At 34.7% G+C, this 18,837-nt stretch overlaps 5 protein-coding genes across 8 annotated transcripts; 4 read left to right on the forward strand and 1 right to left on the reverse strand.

The window, feature by feature from the left end:
* Positions 1-270: 270 nt before the first annotated feature.
* On the forward strand, positions 271-6,226 carry LOC110857148 (SEC14-like protein 4). The gene is made up of 8 exons (XM_035857691.1): positions 271-506; positions 608-674; positions 825-868; positions 969-1,086; positions 1,668-1,859; positions 1,928-2,008; positions 3,378-3,537; positions 5,986-6,226. Exons 1-8 carry the CDS (start codon positions 465-467, stop codon positions 6,065-6,067), a joined length of 786 nt encoding a protein of 261 aa, XP_035713584.1. The 5' UTR covers positions 271-464; the 3' UTR covers positions 6,068-6,226.
* Positions 6,227-8,473: 2,247 nt separating this feature from the next.
* LOC110857373 lies at positions 8,474-9,905 on the forward strand. The gene is made up of 5 exons (XM_022105968.2): positions 8,474-8,516; positions 8,613-8,774; positions 9,260-9,425; positions 9,494-9,582; positions 9,651-9,905. Exons 1-5 carry the CDS (start codon positions 8,487-8,489, stop codon positions 9,660-9,662), a joined length of 459 nt encoding a protein of 152 aa, XP_021961660.1. The 5' UTR covers positions 8,474-8,486; the 3' UTR covers positions 9,663-9,905.
* An 80-nt stretch (positions 9,906-9,985) lies between these two features.
* On the reverse strand, positions 9,986-12,053 carry LOC110857248. The gene is made up of 4 exons (XM_022105863.2): positions 11,815-12,053; positions 11,407-11,741; positions 10,725-11,335; positions 9,986-10,634 (listed from the first exon to the last, which is right to left on the reverse strand). Exons 1-4 carry the CDS (start codon positions 11,911-11,913, stop codon positions 10,366-10,368), a joined length of 1,314 nt encoding a protein of 437 aa, XP_021961555.1. The 5' UTR covers positions 11,914-12,053; the 3' UTR covers positions 9,986-10,365.
* A 220-nt stretch (positions 12,054-12,273) lies between these two features.
* On the forward strand, positions 12,274-13,583 carry LOC110857336 (mitochondrial import receptor subunit TOM20 homolog). Of its 2 annotated transcripts, none has more exons than XM_035857719.1 (4): positions 12,274-12,424; positions 12,671-12,840; positions 12,935-13,200; positions 13,280-13,583. In XM_035857719.1, the coding sequence occupies exons 2-4, from the start codon at positions 12,711-12,713 to the stop codon at positions 13,313-13,315; spliced, it is 432 nt and encodes a 143-aa protein (XP_035713612.1). In that variant the 5' UTR covers positions 12,274-12,424; positions 12,671-12,710; the 3' UTR covers positions 13,316-13,583. The 2 variants fall into 2 exon arrangements, with proteins under 2 accessions (XP_035713612.1, XP_021961636.1); XM_022105944.2 differs by having other exon boundaries at positions 13,299-13,583.
* A 1,439-nt stretch (positions 13,584-15,022) lies between these two features.
* On the forward strand, positions 15,023-18,145 carry LOC110857149 (TD and POZ domain-containing protein 4). 3 transcript variants are annotated; one of them, XR_004836605.1, is made up of 6 exons: positions 15,023-15,182; positions 15,255-15,391; positions 16,224-16,537; positions 16,640-16,777; positions 16,872-17,213; positions 17,283-18,145. XR_004836605.1 is itself a non-coding variant. In XM_035857953.1 (5 exons), the coding sequence occupies exons 1-5, from the start codon at positions 15,150-15,152 to the stop codon at positions 17,042-17,044; spliced, it is 795 nt and encodes a 264-aa protein (XP_035713846.1). In that variant the 5' UTR covers positions 15,023-15,149; the 3' UTR covers positions 17,045-18,145. The 3 variants fall into 3 exon arrangements, 1 of the variants encoding a protein (XP_035713846.1); XM_035857953.1 differs by having other exon boundaries at positions 16,872-18,145; XR_004836606.1 differs by lacking the exons at positions 15,023-15,182; positions 15,255-15,391 and adding an exon at positions 15,751-15,890.
* Positions 18,146-18,837: the final 692 nt, after the last annotated feature.

Here is an 18,837-nt window from a genome sequence, read left to right on the forward strand (position 1 = left end):
GGGGCTATGTACATACGTACATACATACGTACATATTTTTCACATGCTCAGAATCCACCTTAATATGTTGAGTCGTTAATAATATCTGTTTTAATAACATACTAAAAATATGAATAAATGAACTCTGTAAAGTTTGTTCCATCATGCAATCAAAACTGCGCAGACCAAGTTACATACATGCATACATAAACGATATTCATAAAAAAATTACATCTTCATGTAATTACTCGACGCTTTAGCCTTCCTGCAGTTGAAGCTATGAATGTACGGAGTAAGTAACAGCAAAAATTATTTTAACTCCAACCAGCTAAATTTACCATACGAAACTAGATAACTTAAACAATTATAAATAATTATCGCTATATATTTACTGGTTTGCGATATAATAGATTTGTACTAGCAAACATATTTTGATTCAAATACCTACATACATAATCTGTAAGTGTATATATAATAAAAGTATCATGGATGACGTGTCTGATTTAGTAATGCAACAAATTTCAGAGGTAAGGCACGCTTTATGTGTATAAATCTTGTAGCAATTAAGACGACGGTCATCAATTTAGTACGCTTAGTAAAGTGCAAATTTTTATTTACTCATTTTCAGTTGAGGACCCGGTTGGGTGATAAAATTCAAGATCTCGATGACAAATACATCTTACGATTTCTTATAGGTAATTTAGAGCACATTTCACACTTGCAAGTTGTATGAAAATGAAACATCTCCTGAAATTACTGATAAATAATTCATGACAAACAAATATTTATGAGATACATATTTGTGGTTGTTGTTGCTTATTAATAAGAAAAATATTTCTTGCCAGCTAGAGACCATGACATTGCAAAAGCAGAAGAAATGCTTAGAAATGTGAGATTTTGAAATATTATATTTGCATTTGCATACATATATATGTATGTAAATAATGTGTTGTTCCGTACGTATGTTTTTATTTTTATGTTATTCACAGCATGTCGAATGGAAGGAGAGGATTGAATATGACCAGGCACACACTTGGATAATTGATGACGTTGTACAAGATTCGTTTCAATTCTGCGTTGACGGAAAAGATAAGGAAGGACGCCTTGGTAATTAAACATACATACACATGAATAAATCCCACCAACAGATATAATAAAATCGTCGCGTGATATGCATAATTTGCTACAAAACGCGAAAATTTTACCTAAGACGTCATTGCTACGGTCGCCAGGTCCACGTTTATAGAAATAAAGCGAAAGTCTAAATTCCCTTTTCTATTTGCAAAACCGTCAACTAAAACTTCGACGTTTCTGATCCGTTGATCCCATCACATGTCGGTGATTTTTAGACCAAATTCAGTTCACGAAATACCTATTACGTTTAAAACTAAATGTCGATATTTGAAAATAGAACTAAAAAAACAATGATTCTTTAGGGATTTATCATGCTGACAGACAAGTTGATTCGCAATAACTGCATACGCTTCACTTCGTCCCCTCACCGGAAGGAAGTGAAGCGTAGTGCTGGTAGATTCGATTTGATCCGATCCGGGTGGGATCCATGTCAGCGGACGTATAATCCTTTAGGATCGGATCATACCAGATTATCAACAAGTTCACAATCACATGTATCAAAAAGGTATAGGTAAAGGTCAACAGGTGAAATAAATTATATAAATTTATTTCAGTCGTATATTGCCCAGTTGGAGCTTGGCATGGGAGACGAATGCTTGAAGCAGGTCTGGGAAAAGAACTGGACCGTCATTTGTACCACATGGCCGCGTGCATGGCCTCTGCTCTCGCAAAATCCAATGGCGATAAATTAGTCGGAATTTTGGACCTGGCGGAATTGTCCTATTATAAGATTGCCCACTACGACAGTAAGTTTAACAGTATTTATGTATATGAATATAAAAACTGCTTAATGACATTAATTATTATGGAAAAGCTGTGCAGCTAACTCTTCGCATGTTAAGAGAACGTGAACAAAACTTTCCGGAAACGTTGGAGGCTGTAATCATAATTAATTGTATGTAAATCCACTATTTAAAGGGTGGCCCAAATGTATCTCCCGACCTTTTCTTTCAAAAGAATAAGACCCTATTTTTCAAAACCATGTAACTTGGCGAACCCAATTATATTTCCTCACATACCTTAGTATTTGGCCTTTCAACAATTCACCCTAACAATTTCCTCATCGCTTTTGTTGAAACTCTATGATGATCTTTCCAAAGTCATTTTTTGTCTGAAATTACGTTTTTCTTGAACTTTCGTTGTTATCTCTGCTGTCGAGCATGGTTCTGGATCCATGTACATATCCTAGTTATGTATTACCCATTGGTTATCCAAAACACCCATATCAGGATTTTTAGTAGACCACACCCCCTTGCCCCAAACCGTTTTACCCTGCCCTTCATTTAGCTCCATGGTCATTTTTGAAGCGTGACTTGCAGCACCATCCTGCAGGAAAAGTACTGACAAACATTTGGAAAAAATTCCTTGTTTCTCATGCTATCAAAGTATTTAGGTTGCATTTTCGCTATAAAATTCTTTACCTTGATATGTGCCATACTTGTATACTATGAAAGGTTTTTACGCCACGCACAAAAAAACACCCATAACCATAACTTTCGATACCAATTGTAACACAAGTATGGGCGGTACATCCGATCTTTTTGCGGTTTTGTATCTCATATTTTGTAGGTTGAATTTTACATACAGCGTTATTCGGGATTCAATGATCCAGGAGAAATGACGCCATGGTTCTTGACCTTGTATTTTTTAACCAAAATCGCCACTTTTTTGAAGTATTTCTCCAAATTTAAGACTGTAATTAATGTTCTATGGAGATAGTAAAGGTTTCCTGATTAGTTTATAAGTTGTCTGACTAGAATTCGTTGATTTTGCAACCTTCTACATTGTAGTATCGTAAATTTACTTGTTAATAATTTTCAAGCAATTTGAGTCACTTCGTTCTTTTGAATAAGTAAGTACCGAACTTCGGTTTTTGGGTAAATCTTGAGCTTAATTGTTGTTTTTCGGGTAGGTGACATCTTTCCACATTGGTCAGGCCGCTTTTTGTATTTCACAAAATTTTGGCTGCTGCGTAGCCTTACCATTTTCCCGCCATATAACAATTTCTCCCAATTTTGGTTTATTTTATATTGCTGCGTAACCGAAATTTTTGTCTGAATTCTATGAGAGTCACGATCGACCTTCCATCTTGGACTACTTATGGTGAAATTTTCAAAATAAAACATTCACTGGTTCAGGAATTACAGCCGATTTTATCTTAAACTTTTGCGAAAAAATGGCTCGGGAGATACATTTGGGCCACCCTTTAGTTTTAAAGGTGACCTTTGTTTCTTCGTGATTTATAATTTTTAATATTTTTGCAGCCCCGTGGGTTTTGGATGTCATATTCCCTCTTATAAAACCAATTTTGGGTCGAAGTACACTCCAAAAATTGGAAATATATAACAGCTCACCGCATAAGTGGATGCCCGTGTTGCTAGATCGGATTCAAGGAGGAAAATTTCCATCCATGTTCCTTAAGAAGTATGGAGATGAAGTGAAAAAATATCGCTGATGTTGTAATTTTGCATGCATGTATGAATAAATGCACACACAATATTTGCACATGCAATTTTTTTTACGGTACAGTAACGATAATTACACAATTATCTATTAGGGGATGAAAAGTCGAATTAAATGCTTCGATTTAATTAATTATTTATTCTAACTGGTGAATTTAGCCGTAAATAATTAATCTATTTGATGAAGTAGCTCTCTGAGAATTCATGTCAATATAATTTAAGCCATCGTTCCGAAAATTTACAAGCCACCAGTACATGTATTTATGTACATGGGTATTGTTGATTCTGTAGGCTTCTTGATGAAAATACAAGTGCATGAATAGACCGTGGCAAGCTTTTGTTCGAAACGAAACATGGACCGAATCAGCAGTAGATATTTTACGAGGCCTTTTAAGCATGCATGCATGTACATCATAAGCAGACGTCGGATATTTATTTATTTATGACTTTTTCAATTAGCGCCCGATGTTTTTCAAACTTGGCAGGGACCTTAATGGTCATGAGTAGGTCACGCTGTCGAAGAAATTTTTTCAATACTTTTCAATATTTCGTGGTTTTAGAAAATATAAATATTTACCTAAATTTTTCGACCTTTTTTTAAAAAAATATTTTTTTTATCGGAAAATCATGGTTATTTTAAACTTTTGGGAAATTTTACATAAAAAATTTCATTTTTGGAGTTTATAAATTTTTTAGTAACTTTTAATTCAGACTTCAAGACTTCAAGACAGGGTATTCCGACCCAGGGTTTTATTGGGTTGGGGTTTTTGGGTTTTAATGGGTTTTAATGGGTTGTTAATGAATAAAACCCATTGAGTTTTACCATGTTAAATGGGTTTTATTTGGGTTTTAATGGGTTTTATTCGGGTTTTAATGGGTTTTAACTGTGTTTCAGCTTAAAACTATATTCTAAAAGCTGAAAACAGCTGTCATACGTTAGACGAAGTTGATGGTAGCTGAGCAGTTTATTTGATTAATACTGTAAGTTTTGAAAACCAGGAATAAATCAGCGAGTGCCATTACAGGTTTCAAGTGACAAAAAATATAAAAATAATAATTTCGGAACGAGGTATGTTTAACTGAGCATACATAATTTAATTACATTTAATTTACATTTTGCTGTCATAATTAATACTTTTTCCCGAATACTTCCTCTCATCTCAGCGAATAAATTAAACAAAATACTATATTATTTTTTTAATTTATAAAGTTTTTTAAAATGTTTCAAGGCGATCTTAATTATCACCTCTGGAAAAATCGAGTACTTATGGACAGCGAAGTACTTTATTATGAGCAAAAGAAGTGTGTCTGTAAAAAGCACTTATTATATTCTCGATCATAATACATACGTACTTTCATTGTTCATACTCGATTAGTACTCGATTTTTTCCAGAATTGATAATACACGTTAAGATCGCATTGAAATATTAAAGTTTAAAAACTTTTAAACAACTTGGATTTCATTATGATGAGAGGAAGTATTCGAGATATATTCTCATAAAGTATTAAACTATGATCAGTTAAACAGGACTATTTCGAAACGGATACAAATTCTAACATGGACAAGTAGGATTTGCATATTAATTGAAATTGGATTGCAATAGTAGTGAAAATTGTTGTTCAATGTGTTACTTATGTAAAACCTAATAAAACCCAATAAAACCCATAAAACCCATTAAAACCCAAAAAACCCATTAAAACCCATTAAAACCCCTGGGTCGTTACTTTTTGATTAAAACCCTGGGTTTTTCCGAACCCTGCTTCAAGACTTCCGACTTTTAATTCATGCTCGTCGAAAACTACTTGGAAGAAAAGCTTCACTACTTGTCAAGAACAAAATTCGATGCCCTTTGGAGTTTTCGTACACTCGTAGTCGTAGAATACTGCAACATTCCAAAGGGTATTAAAATCGGTTGTTGCCAAGAAGTGAACCTTCCTCCTGATAACCAGAGGGTTACCTACAACGATTTTTAAATTGGTTAGAAAAAGCTGAAATTTGGTATCAATGTCCAAGGTGTGTCAAATTTTCAAGACGCTAAACAAAAATTTGATGCAAATACATACACATGTACATACATCTGTATGGGTACATATACCATTCCATAATGGAATTTCCATTGACTATTTCGCAGATTTAGCGTGTTAAAGCTTTAATATCACCCATTTATAATGCAAAAATGTTTGAAATGCAATTTGAGCTATAAAAATTTGGATATTGAGCCCAAAATCTGAATTTATAAAAAAATATAAGAAAATATTTTCGGGTTTTGAATGAAAATATAAAATAAATTTTTTAGAGGTTGATAGTAAATAAATAACCGACGTCTGATCATAAGTAGCGCATAATATTTACTCCCAAAGTTCGGTCTGCATCATGCTTTGAATTTTGTATTTGTATTATGATTTTCAGACACAAATATAATATGTGCCATGGGTCGAAAAACAGTCCTCTCAAATTTTCGCTGCAAAACATTTATTTTGCAACTATTTAGGAATTGAAACAAGACAATATTCAGCCAGAAAATACTGAGGGTGCATCATATTATTTCATAACAAAAGTAGCATTCGACGAATTTGTATAATTACCTTGTTTAAAATGTTCCATGGCGTTTTCCTGCATTTGTGTAAATAAATGCAAATGTTTTAGGAGACCTCATAGATGTACTTATAGTAAATAAAAACTTATATCAAATTTCGAAAGATTCGTTGCTCAATTTGCGAGATAAGCAAAGTTCACGTGAGAATTTTCATATGCTCTCTGAAAATGTTGTTCGCATGTCATCATCGAAAGAGTATTTATTAGTCCTGGACATACATACCTGAATAGCGCAGAATTTTCATTCCAAAACTATATAATACCTCAGTCCATGAAGAGTTGTATGAAACACCCTCTGCATATTATACCAATCAATTACAAACAATATTTACTTATCCAAACTAACTCTACACAAAACAATTTCAAATCATTATATGTAACTATCCAGACAGTAAACTAACTCTACTTGACAACAACCCGTCATTCTCCACGCTCTCTAAATTAAATATGTATGTATCACACGAACTTGAAGAATCAATTTATATGGCAAATACCTACATAAACTCGTGGAATTCAAACTTGAATAAAGTCATATTTACACCAGTCTTGTATCCCCACTTGGCGAAATGGTATCCGAAATTATACTCCCCCATTTAACGCGTCACTTTTCCATCGCCCACGTAAACCACTGTCTATTCTATGAGTGGAATCCCAAAAAGAATCGCGTCACCAAATCTGGCCAGTTTGACAGGAAATGGTCTCGGATAATGCTTCTCATAAGCTGGGGATACGTCCTCCTGCAAATTATAGGCTTATCCATCTCTTCAACGACCCCAGCAGAAAAAATATTCCCGGCAACCTTAACCTATTTGTATATCGCATGCAGTGTTACGGGTCTTGTGTGGAGTGCGGATCCTGCCAATGTTCAATTGATGAATATCATTTATGCGTCAAGGGAGGGGTCACCAGAAGGTGAGAAAAAATGAAGCTAAGTATGCACGCAGTCGTTTGTAACTTGTAAAATCCGTCAAATTTCTAAAATAAGTTTACAAGCTTTTATAAACATTAAATATGCAAACCAATTCTCATTAGAAATATAAGTTTACAGATTTTACGGATTTTACAACGTTGCGTATATTGCACTAATGTAATACTTTTTTACGAACTAATTGGCAAGAAGTTCTTTAACTTTGTGTATTGTTAGACTGTTGCGGGAATGGTAAAATTGTGGCTACAATTATCAACCTGACTTACGCACTAGTAAATTTCACCGCTTATGTGGCATTTCCACCGGCCATAGTGGTCATGTTGGTCATCCTCCCATGTCAAGCACCACTATTGGGATCCCTCCTCCTTTCCGGGGACGAATGTTCAAGACCTTTATTCCAATCCGAGTTCGGAGTAATGTGCATCTTCCGAATTGTACTAATTCTAGTGGAATTTATTCAAATATGCCGCCACATGGTGATCGTTGCACACTACCCTATCTATGTGCTGATCGCGGGAATTCTCTATTTTTGGGAGGAAACTACATAAATTGTCTGTACATAAATATGTACATAAGCATCTACATATTTACGAAGTTTGCTTTTTCATGCGTAATGCGCAATTGTAATCAAATTATTTGCAATGTAAGCTTAAATATTCATAATCCCCGTAATAAACAAAGTGTATAATAGGTTGTGTTTACATGGGAATTTCTTTTAACAAACCATTTGATGTGCTTAACGCATACTTAAAATTTTAATATATATGCACATATAACCCTAAAAAATTCAGACTTCTTGTTCTTTGACAAAAGGAAGTTAAAGATTCTTTTATCACTGATAATTTCATTAATACGCAGAAAACCTAAACTTCAGAGATGTCCTTTAATGTTAGTCTTAAGCAATAAATATCACAAACAATTTAGCCATCCGGATTCGGAAATTTATGCTCTGCATATAAACTTTCTATGTATGCATACATTCCAGCGAATCTACCGAGGTGAAGACTTGTGGTTTTCCATATTTTTCAAGATTTTGAGAATGGACATCGCGTCGATTGGTTGCCACTCCAACTTCGCTTTTGAGGTCATCAGGTTTGATTTTGTTTGTGCTACAGCACGTGCAGGCCATAAATATGCAATAAATCAATTACATGCAATTCTCACTTTGGTAATTTTACAAACATAACAGCAAGTTACATGCTGAATGTAATGCGTCATTCAACTTATGCAACATGATTCATCAATTGTATTTCAATTGTTTCATTGTTTTAAAAATTTCTCCCAAAACGATTTAAGAAATTTACAAAAAATTGAGAAGGTCACCTTGTAGAGTTAATGCAATGGACCTCACAACCTCATCAGTCGTCACTTAAGCCAAGGAGTAAACATGTCTCATCTCGCGTGTCTTCTTACCATCGTAATAAATACAAACTTTCTATTTTGTTTTCATAATTATGACATAAGTATTTATTTACAAATTTCTATAAAATTCTTTCATAATGTCAACTTGTAGTTTGTTGCCCTCTCAATCGTCGCCATCCAGGCCGACCACGAAGCCCAGTTGAGAGCAGGCTATGACAAAATGAAGTGCCATAAAGGATTCGTAGGCAAATTCAGCCCCTTGATGGAAACGACGGTCAAAAATTGCAATGCGAAGTCCATTTCGAGCTATTTCGTAAATAAAATTGATAATTAAATTACCTAGTTTTAATGCAAAAGTTTAACGAGGAAATTCATGTTACAGTCCTTCGTAACTTTGTAAATCCCGTAAACTTGCAAACTTTTACAAAATTTTATAAATATTTCTGAAGAAAATTAACTTTTGTAAACTTACTCAGGGTCAAAGGCGTCTTTTTGTTTTGTAAAAATTTGTAAAATTATTTTTGCAAAACTTGCGGATTTTACAAATTACCAATGATCTAAATATATGTATTGCAAATTGTACAAAATTATAAACTAGGAATAAGAGTCAGGTTACAGACAGTACCCAAATCTTATTTAGAAAATTACGAATTTGCAGTGATAAAAGGTCTCTCTATATATTTCGTACAAGTTGGCAAAGCAATTCATTTTGCAGGAAATTTGCACAGTTTACTCGGTTACAAAAGTTCGCGTGAATTTCTGAAAGCCATGTTTTACTACCAATTTTTTTTCATCTAGTGTTACGCCGCATGCTGGGAGACAGGAATTCTCTGCTACACAAACGGGGCCTTCAATGATACTGCGCGTCATATCGATTTAATGGATTTGTTCGACCCCAAGGAGCCCGAGTCAAAGAAAACCGTCGATGGCTGGGTGAAGGAAGCCACAATTTGCGAAAATGCTGGTAAAATGGGACATATTTTTTTTAACTATATGCTAATTTTCCTAAAATTTTAATATTTTTTTCTTCAGCAATTAAAAGCGGGCTAAAAGTTACAGACGATTACTCCGGTGAATGTAAGGATTACGAAGAACTGGGGAAATGCGTGTGGAAACCAAGGGTAAGATTTGAATTGTTATTATTTACTTCATTGTGGACACTTTAATTATGAATTTATCTTAATGACAGAAATGCCCTTGAGTAATCAAAACAGCTTCTAAAATATTTTGACCTTCTAACCACGGAAATCTATTAACTTGAGGATAAATACAAGCATATTTTGTGGATTTACTTAATACTGACAAATATTAATATTAAGACAAAAATTTGAACTTCATAATAGAAAATCCATAACAATTAATTTCATGTTTGTATTACTATTAGCCAATTTGTTGTAATTTGAGTTTATGAAATTAGTAGATTAAATAAAGCAAATTTATTGGATATGATTATCCTAGCGTCGAGGTTCCTTTGAAAAATAAGAGGGAACACTTCATTAAAACAAGTTGATATCAATTTAGTTAAGGGACAACAAGTTTAATTTTAATTTATTTTACTTTAAAGATTACCAATTCACCATTTGTATTATTTCATTACCACAACATTATTAAATAAATGGTAATGCCCGTTATTACCGTGCCGGTAGAGTCATATATATAAATAAATATGTAGGTACAGATATCTGTATGTACTCTGGTCAGTAATTATCGAATATCATTTTTCTAAGAGTGTATTACTTAATTAATTTCCATGCATTTTTTAAGATTGTGTTATCTTTGAGTATAAAGCACAAAAACTTACAAATTAAATATCAGTAAGAAAAAAATGAATTAATTAGTGCATTTTTAGTCCCATAATTTAGTAAAGAATACAAAAGTTGAAAATTCTCGAGTAGTTTATCACATTACTTATAAATCCGGGGAAAGAATTTCGACACATTTGGAAAAAAATTCAAAATTTCTTCCCTCATATCATCTTGCAGCTTCTCCTCCATTTCATCGTAGCAAATGTGCGTCAGTGAGGGAAATCTGCCCTTGTGTTGGTTGGGGTCACTTAAAAGTATTTCCTTTATCAAAGCAACGCTTATCTCGAGGCGCCACAACTTCTTGAAAACTCCTGCAGAAGGTTTGATAACCACGTCAACATCATCTATCTCCATGTTTTTCCATACATCTAAAAATTAAATTAACAAGTAAATTTACGATCCAACCATTAATACATAAATGCAGATACAATTGTTTATTAATCGAAAAATAAAAGTACCAAACTTCTCCAAGTTTTCCATTACGGGGATCTTCAGCTTGCCTTCCTCGTCGTCGTCGTTGTCATCCCAATAGTCGTTTCCCAAAAATAACTGAAGCTTGGTCAAGGCCGAGGATTTCTTAAAATTCTCCAAGATTTCTTCCACTTCTTCTACATTCACCCTGGTTACGCTCAATGAGATTATGTGTAATCCCACAAAATTCCGGTGCAAACGATTAAAAACTTGGGTGCCATACTCAAAAGAGGACGAAGGTCTGAAGGACAGCTCGTTCATCTTTTCCATCCGTCCGGGAATCTTTGCTAACTCCTCCAAAAATAATTTGGCGGTTAAGGACTGTACCCCTTGGGTTACCCCATTTCCGTCGAATGTTTCCAAATTCTGAGAAGCGGAAATAAGCCGGTTTAAAAATATCCTGATTCTTTCTTGTCCATCATTGTCCATCTCATCCATAGAGAACGAAAGCTTCAAGTTTGGCAGCTGGAATGTGTCGTCGAACGGCAGGGCCGCGACAAAATTTGTGTCGCAATGGTAAACGTTTTTAAAGTAGATTTCCAATTCGTCCAAATTCACGGCCAGCGATAAAAGTTTCCTCATTTTTGCGAAGAAAGGCCTGTAATATTTTAAATCAATTTATGAGTACTTTAATTTATAACTTCGGGTTTAAATATTTAAATATTTTACTTTGTAGTTTCCACGTGAATATCTAGAAATCGAACTTTGTCCCCACCAATTCTCCTAATTATTTCGAAGCCAATGTTGGGACAGCGTTTTGGGGTTGAAGGAATTGATGAAAGATAATCTTTGGGAGTGCCGATCGACATTCCGACGATGGACCTATTCGGGATTCTTCCTCCCTTCTTGAATGATTCAAAGTACGATTGGTAATTCTCGCTCCACAAATCGATTTTTGACTTCTTGTCGAGCAGTTTAACCGCTTCCGAGTAAAATGTAAAGCTTGTGCTGGCAACCCGCTTCAAATCCTTGACCGTCAGATTATCCAGAATTAGTTTGACAAGCTTGAAAAAAAACATACAAAATTTAATAGTTTAAGGTTTTTTTATTTCGTGCAAATTGAATTAATAGTTTTACCAAAGAGTTGGATACAACGATTTGTTCCGCGGTGGCATTAACGATTTGGACCTCGTCGCTAACTTCCTCGGTCACACCCTCTCCTCTTTCTGTCGTCATATTTCGAGTTCAAATTTATTTGGTTAAGGAAATGAGAATGAGTTGTTGAAAATTTTAATGTTTGACTTGAATGTTGTTTACTTTGGATTTTAAATTTCCCGCAAAGGAAGTCTCAAATTATGCAAAACAATTTTTTTTAAACGACACGGATGATTTTTCTTTTAATTTTAAAACTTTTAAAGTTTTAAAGTAAAACGGAAAATACAAACGTTAAAAAAACTATGTTTTTAAAATGAAATTAGTAAAAAATTACCATTTATTTGCACTTATATCCTACGCTGCCCCTTCAACAGAGGCGGATTTCTGCACCACGCAGTTCGTCATTCTCTTCATCAGCATACCCCGGCCAAATATTTTTTTATCCTACCCTACTCGTGTTGAGCTCAACATGAGTAGGGTAGGATAAAAAAATATTTGTCCGGGGTATGTTCATCAGCCGCTTTGCACTTCTCTGTCCATTCTCGGAAATTAATTTTTGAAAAGTGTCACCTGTGTAGAAATTTAAAAATAGGTAAGGAATTTCACTTTTTCATGTATTCTTGACCTTAAAGTTTACCTTGCTTCGAAAAAATCTCTCCTTCCATGAATATTTCACATTTTGTATTACTTGAATTATTCAAGTAATTAATTTAGTTGTGTGAATTTTCACCGTAAAATACTGCGCCACCACAATTTAACTACTTTACATGATGTATATTCAATTGAAGTTACATTCCCGGTAATAATTTGTGGATTGTTTTGTTTTGTATTTTTCCAGGTTGACTAGAAAACCTTTAATTCAAGTTTATAAAACTACCATGCTGAGCTTTATGAGTGGACGAACCGCTGTTATTGGAGCCGCTATCGGTGGACTCATTGCTGTGGGATGCTTATACTTTGACCACCGTCGACGGTCGGACCCCAACTTCAAAAACAAACTTCGAGAGCGTGAGTCCATAAAAATTTATTTATTTATGATTCTACTATTAAGTAAATGTGTCGTCATTATATTAATAATTTGTTAAAAAATGTTCATAATCAGGAAGGAGGAAACTTCGATTGGCGATGGTGCCGTTGGATGAAATCCCCGAGTTTCATAGTCAGGACGAAGTGCGAACGTATTTCTCCCAGGAGGTTCAAATGGGGCACGCTTTTCTTGATGGGGGGCAGATTCAGGAAGCCATCCTACATTTTGGACGAGCACTCTCCGTCTATCACGAGCCTCAACAACTCCTCTCAATTTGGAACCAAACTTTACCACCCGGAATTGCTCAGCTAATCCTGGCAAGTCGTCCGACGCTTGGACAGGTAATTTTTCAACAACGATTTATTTGACAATACTTAATTTCAAGTTGAGTAATTATAATGATGCTTCTTCTTTTTAATGGGTGTTTTCATCGTCCGAGGTGATGAACTCGAATAAAACAAGACGACACAGCCATAAAAACGGATGCAGTCGAAAAAAACTCTTCTTTTTCTAATAATTTATGGTTTCATTTTCAAGTAAAAACTGTTTTCTGAAGTTCGCCATTCATGTGACGTCCAACTTTTTGCCTTTATGTAGATAATATTTAATTTCCTTAGGCAGTGTTAATTCTTCCTGTTTATTCATTTTTTTGGAAAGAAGGAAAAAGTTGTTAAATGTAGTTCCATTTTTTAAATAAAGTACTGATTGGCTTTTTGATCAAAGATTACGGTGTTTGTTTAATCTAGGGATTAGATCGGGAAAAGATTGTTAATCGATTCATCATTTAGTTATTTTTTAGACATACATATTTAACTAATTGAAATTAATACGATTTACGTTTTGAATATTGCTAGAGTTAAATAGACTGCATACTGGCCTTGACCATAGTTTAATAGTTTGCTATAAATTGGTCTAATCGTAAGGTCCATCGTGGATCAATGTTTTTGTATACCAATTTTACAGTATATACATATACTTTGTATGTAAATACAGTGGAATTTTTCGTGCTATTAAAAACAGCATTCTGAAAAATCCTGAAACACGTGTTTAATTGTTTGTCTAAGGCTGCATAATTATCGTTGTTTCATTAAAATCGGAGCGAGACCGCTGGCGTCATCGCATTGTTAGTATGAAATTATTTTTCCAGTGATTTTTTTATATCACCTCTGCGGCCCGTTATTAACGGGTTTCATCCTTTTGGGAGCTTCATAAAGGGTTTTCGTTGTGTCCTGCAGACGGGGACTTTTCACTAAGGGTTCATTGGCATTCGTATTTCATTTCTTTTCATGTATGTATTAGTAGAAGTTCCATGCGTGTTTTGCAAGAAGGTTCAGTCATTCTCATCAACAGGTCATTGTTCTGAAAGTTATCAATTCTAGGAATCCCGTCTTGGAACGACCTTGTGTATTAAGGGGCCCTGTATGGAAATGTCTTGTCTGTCCGTCTGTCTGTAACTCTAGAACGAATTCGAATTTCGACATGCTGTTTTCGCCAACGTGTTTCAAATTTTTGAGGGTACGGATGATTTCGAAGATGAGAGTTGTAGGTCGTAAGGTCATGGCGACACGGTGATGACGCCAACGGTCAAACGTGTCGAATTTTTTGTTTCCACCGTTTTAGACGTAGTTTTGGGCGGAGATTTCAGAAATTGCCATCATTTCGACGTGCATTGACCCCATGACCGTGTGGGCGTTGTCGAATATCGAAAAAATCACGTGCCCGTCATGGGGGGGTGTCAATTGAAAGGTTTGGTCGTCCACGTTCGAGGGACGCGAGTGGGGTGTCAAAACGGGACAAAATGTGAGGCATGTGGTGATGCGAGACAATGACGGGAAAGTGCTGATAGACAGTTCCGTGTGTTTTCACCCCTTTGCGCTTTGCTACATTTTGTTTGTATTGTAACGGTTTCTTTATAGGCATTAAATATATGTAAAGTCAGAAGAACAGCAAGGCGTATGCTATGTATGTATGTAGATTATTGGAACCTTTTTCTCGTCAGGATTAGGATCACAGCCAACAGCCCTGCAGCTTAGTTAACACGAAGGCTTTGATATTCTAAGGGGTCCATTGCGTCCTGGGAAAAAGTACCGCAATGCGGCTATTATTAACTTGATGGAATGCAAAGAAAGGTTGTTCAGTGCATGCTCAGTTCAGTCAAGACAGTAGAACACGACGCATTTTCATTAGTAAGGGTAGCTTTTTTTTGCATGTCAATTTTTTGCATTTCAATTCTTTAAAAATATTATACCTTAGAAAGGACAAAACTTAATTAAAATTTCGCACACGAAATATGGCAGGGAAAAACAAGACATCAATTGTAATGGTGAGTTCGTAAGAACTAATAAAACTTTCGTGTAATATGAAATATTTACATAATTATGTCTAAAATTTTTAGACCCCTAACTTGAGAATCGAGAACTATGAACTATACTTTGACATGAACGCCCTTATCGAAGCCAGCGACGCGGGCTGGCTTACCGTGCTGCCATGCACTTTTGGAAATGATGGATATGGAAATGACAAAACCAATATGTAAATAAGATACATTTTGACCTTTCCCTTAGGATTAGTGTCCCATAGCAAAGGGTGTTTTTTCTGATAAATTATGAGGTTCTACTGGAAAATGATTCCAATATCTAAATTATTGTAAAGGGTGGCCACTGCCCCGAAGAATTAGGTTACTTAAATTAATACGTGTGGTCGTACTTATTTAAATTAAGCTTAATTTTCTAGCTAAATATGTTCCTATGTGAGTATATACATAATTGGGGTCCTACGTCACCTTCCTAACTGTGGTAAACATTGTAAATTTTTCACGTGTATTTAACCCCAAGATTACAAGGCTCCGTAAATATATCTGACTAGGTAAGGTTGGTGTGTATGTTTATACCGTAAAAATATGTCATAGGAATTAACAGTCAGAATATTTCAAGAACCACAGTCACCGATCATATTGGGTAAAAATGAATGAAGAATTTTTTTAAACCTTTACGGAAGCATGATTTGCGAAAATCATTCAAGTAAACCCTTGGTAAATTGAGAAATATTTTTTTTACGAATCCATAATTAATCAGGAAATTCGTGTTTCGTAAAATTTCTCAGAATTAAAAGAAGTATTTTTCGTAGTTTGTGGAAATTTATTTTTGTAGATATTTTAGAAAAATTTGATATTTTTCTTGGCAAATTTTGGAATTTTCCTGATACAAACCGAATAATGTTAAAAAGTGGATTTTTGGTAAAAACAAAGTGGTTAATATCTATTTTTCAAAGGTTAAGGAAAATGCACCCTCAGTAATGGGAGCTAAGCCATCAAATGGCTTACACAAGTCCTGACTTACATACCCACTAAAATATCCTTGTTCAGGTCTGTGCGCGTGGTCATGATGTCACAACGCCTCTTTATGAACTTCACCCTCCCCGTCAAATCAGCCAGTGGGAAAGCGCTTTTCATGAAGTCGTACCACTGCAATCTTCTATCGCCTAAGGGTGATCGCGTATATGCCGATATGGAAAATTTTGAAACGCTTCAGCCTATTGCCTTTGAGGGCAAATTAATGTACCGGGCCACAAAAGTGATGTACCTACCGGTTCAGTGGAATGATGGCGTAGACGTAGCCGCGGTCAAAATAATTTGGAGCATTCTTGTCGACTCGACAAGAATCGACAATGTCGATACGGGTTCGTACTTACATAAACATGTAAATATGTAGCTACAAAAAACATGGCCTTTCCTGGAATTCAATCCAGATATAAAACCGTTTAAAGTTTGTTGTGCTGCAGTGATAAATACAAACGGGATCAAAAGGGGACAATCTATACTCAACGGTATCACCGGATTCCACGGGTCAAGTTCTTTATCTGATGTGACTATTTCGTGTCAGAATCATGAAATTAAGTCACACAGGTTAATCCTATCATGTAAAATTTATTTATTATTTAATTACAAACATTTTTAAGTTTGTAAATATTTATAATGCACGATATTTGCTTTGTTCTTTTTTTGCTAAAATAGTATTGAGTCCCGTTTTCAAGAAAATGTTTGAAACCGTCTGCAAAGAAAAGAATGATGGGCGCGTTGTCATTAAGGACATGGATTTTCCAATTTTAGAAATTTTGCTAAAATGGATCTACACGGGAGAATTTGACACGTCTGGTGACAATTTGACACGTCTGGTGACAATTTGATACAAGTCTTCAAATCGGCGCATCTCTACTGCATCACATCGCTGAAAGATTTGTGTATTTCTCTTCTTTTTGAAAATGTTGGGTGTGACAATGCCCTGGAAATGTATGCTTTGGGAGATACTTATGACGAAGAGGAGTTACGGGAGAAAGCTTATAAAATTATAAAGGCGTGAGTCACGAAATAAGCATAAACTATTTTAGAAATGAGGATTTTATAGGTATGATTGTTTATGTGCAGAAATCGGGCTAAAGTATTCAAGGAGAAAGAAGTATTTATGGAATTTGTGGGGCGATATTCGGATATTGTGCATAGATTATTTTTGGAGTAAATATAAATATGTATGTAGTACCATTTTTTGGAAATTGCTAATCCATAAGTTATGTCAAATAAGTATTAATTCAAGAATGCTTAAGTTTTTCTTTAGTGAAACAAATACGAAGAATTGAAAAGTTTTCCATTTCCCTAAGCCTAATCAAATCATTTTCAAATGGAAGGATATATGCGCTAAAGCGTTTAAACACGTACATACCTATATATATTTCGTATTTTTATAATTTCTATCATAGAGTCTTATGACAAAACTGTCATTTATCAAAAACGAGTCAATTTAAAAAGGGGGAGATATATTTATGTTCATAAATAAATTAAAATTGTTGTTTACAAAAAATGTAACAGGTATAATTATTTAGGAGACCAATTCAATAGATAATTCAATAATAACTGCGATAAATATAAGCACAAGAGAAAACAGAAAGCTTTTACACAATCGTCGTCAGATTTCAAAAATATAAATGTACATATGTATTTATGAAAATTTTGCACAGTGTATGTATAAATGGGCTTGATTTCAGAAACGAAAAAATTTATATGGTAATGCTGGTGAATAATAACTTGACGAACGTTGTTTCCAAAATCTCATTGTAGCGAAAGGATTAGTCTTATTTTTAAAATATGTACGCAATGTTGCAATAAGTCGAACTATTGTGTACATATGGGAGGCCTCGAGCCTCATTACTGATGTGATCTTATTGTAGACAATTTCAACTCTGTCTCTTGAAATTTTTCTACAAGACAAAATAAATGAAAGCGTGCAACGAAGAGATGTCATGTCACCTAAATACCTATTTATGCAGTTAATCGCTTTCCTGAATATCTTCCACGAGACCGAGTTCTGGATAATTATAATACCCGGATTTTTACATCCCTCTCTCACTGCATTCTTCCCTCAATGGGAACAATGACAGCTTTGTTCAGGTTCCAAGTTCAGATTTAATTTTACGGTGTCAGGAATAGTGTTCCATTGAGAGATTTATGTTATAAGGTTGTACTAAATATTCACGCAGCTCACCACGTGTCATATTTATTTTCTACTTCAATGTAGTAAAAGAATCCTTACGCGAACGGTTCGTATTCTTATTTGTATAAATAGGGTTACCACAATTTGTTGATTTTCGAGCAAAATTAAATATGTAGATTTTCTTCCGGAAACGATCTCCAAAACTTTTGAGGATGGAAAGTGCGTATTTTCGGAACGAAATGGTAATTTGATTGGTTATTTTTGTCGACAAATTTAAGGCGTATATTTTCGAAATTTATGAAACATGTGCAAACGATTATGTGCTAGATATGCCTATATATGGAGCGTAGTCACCAGAGCGTCTTATTTATCATCACAACCATTTCTTAGGAAACTTGCGAAACTCTAAAAAAAACATTGTGTCGTGAGGATATTTGCAAAATAAATATGATCTTACAATTTCAAAAACATACACAAACAATCTGGTATCCTATT

Source organism: Folsomia candida, unplaced genomic scaffold (genome assembly GCF_002217175.1).
Source record: "Folsomia candida strain VU population unplaced genomic scaffold, ASM221717v1 Fcan01_Sc018, whole genome shotgun sequence".
Lineage (NCBI taxonomy): Eukaryota > Metazoa > Arthropoda > Collembola > Entomobryomorpha > Isotomidae > Folsomia > Folsomia candida.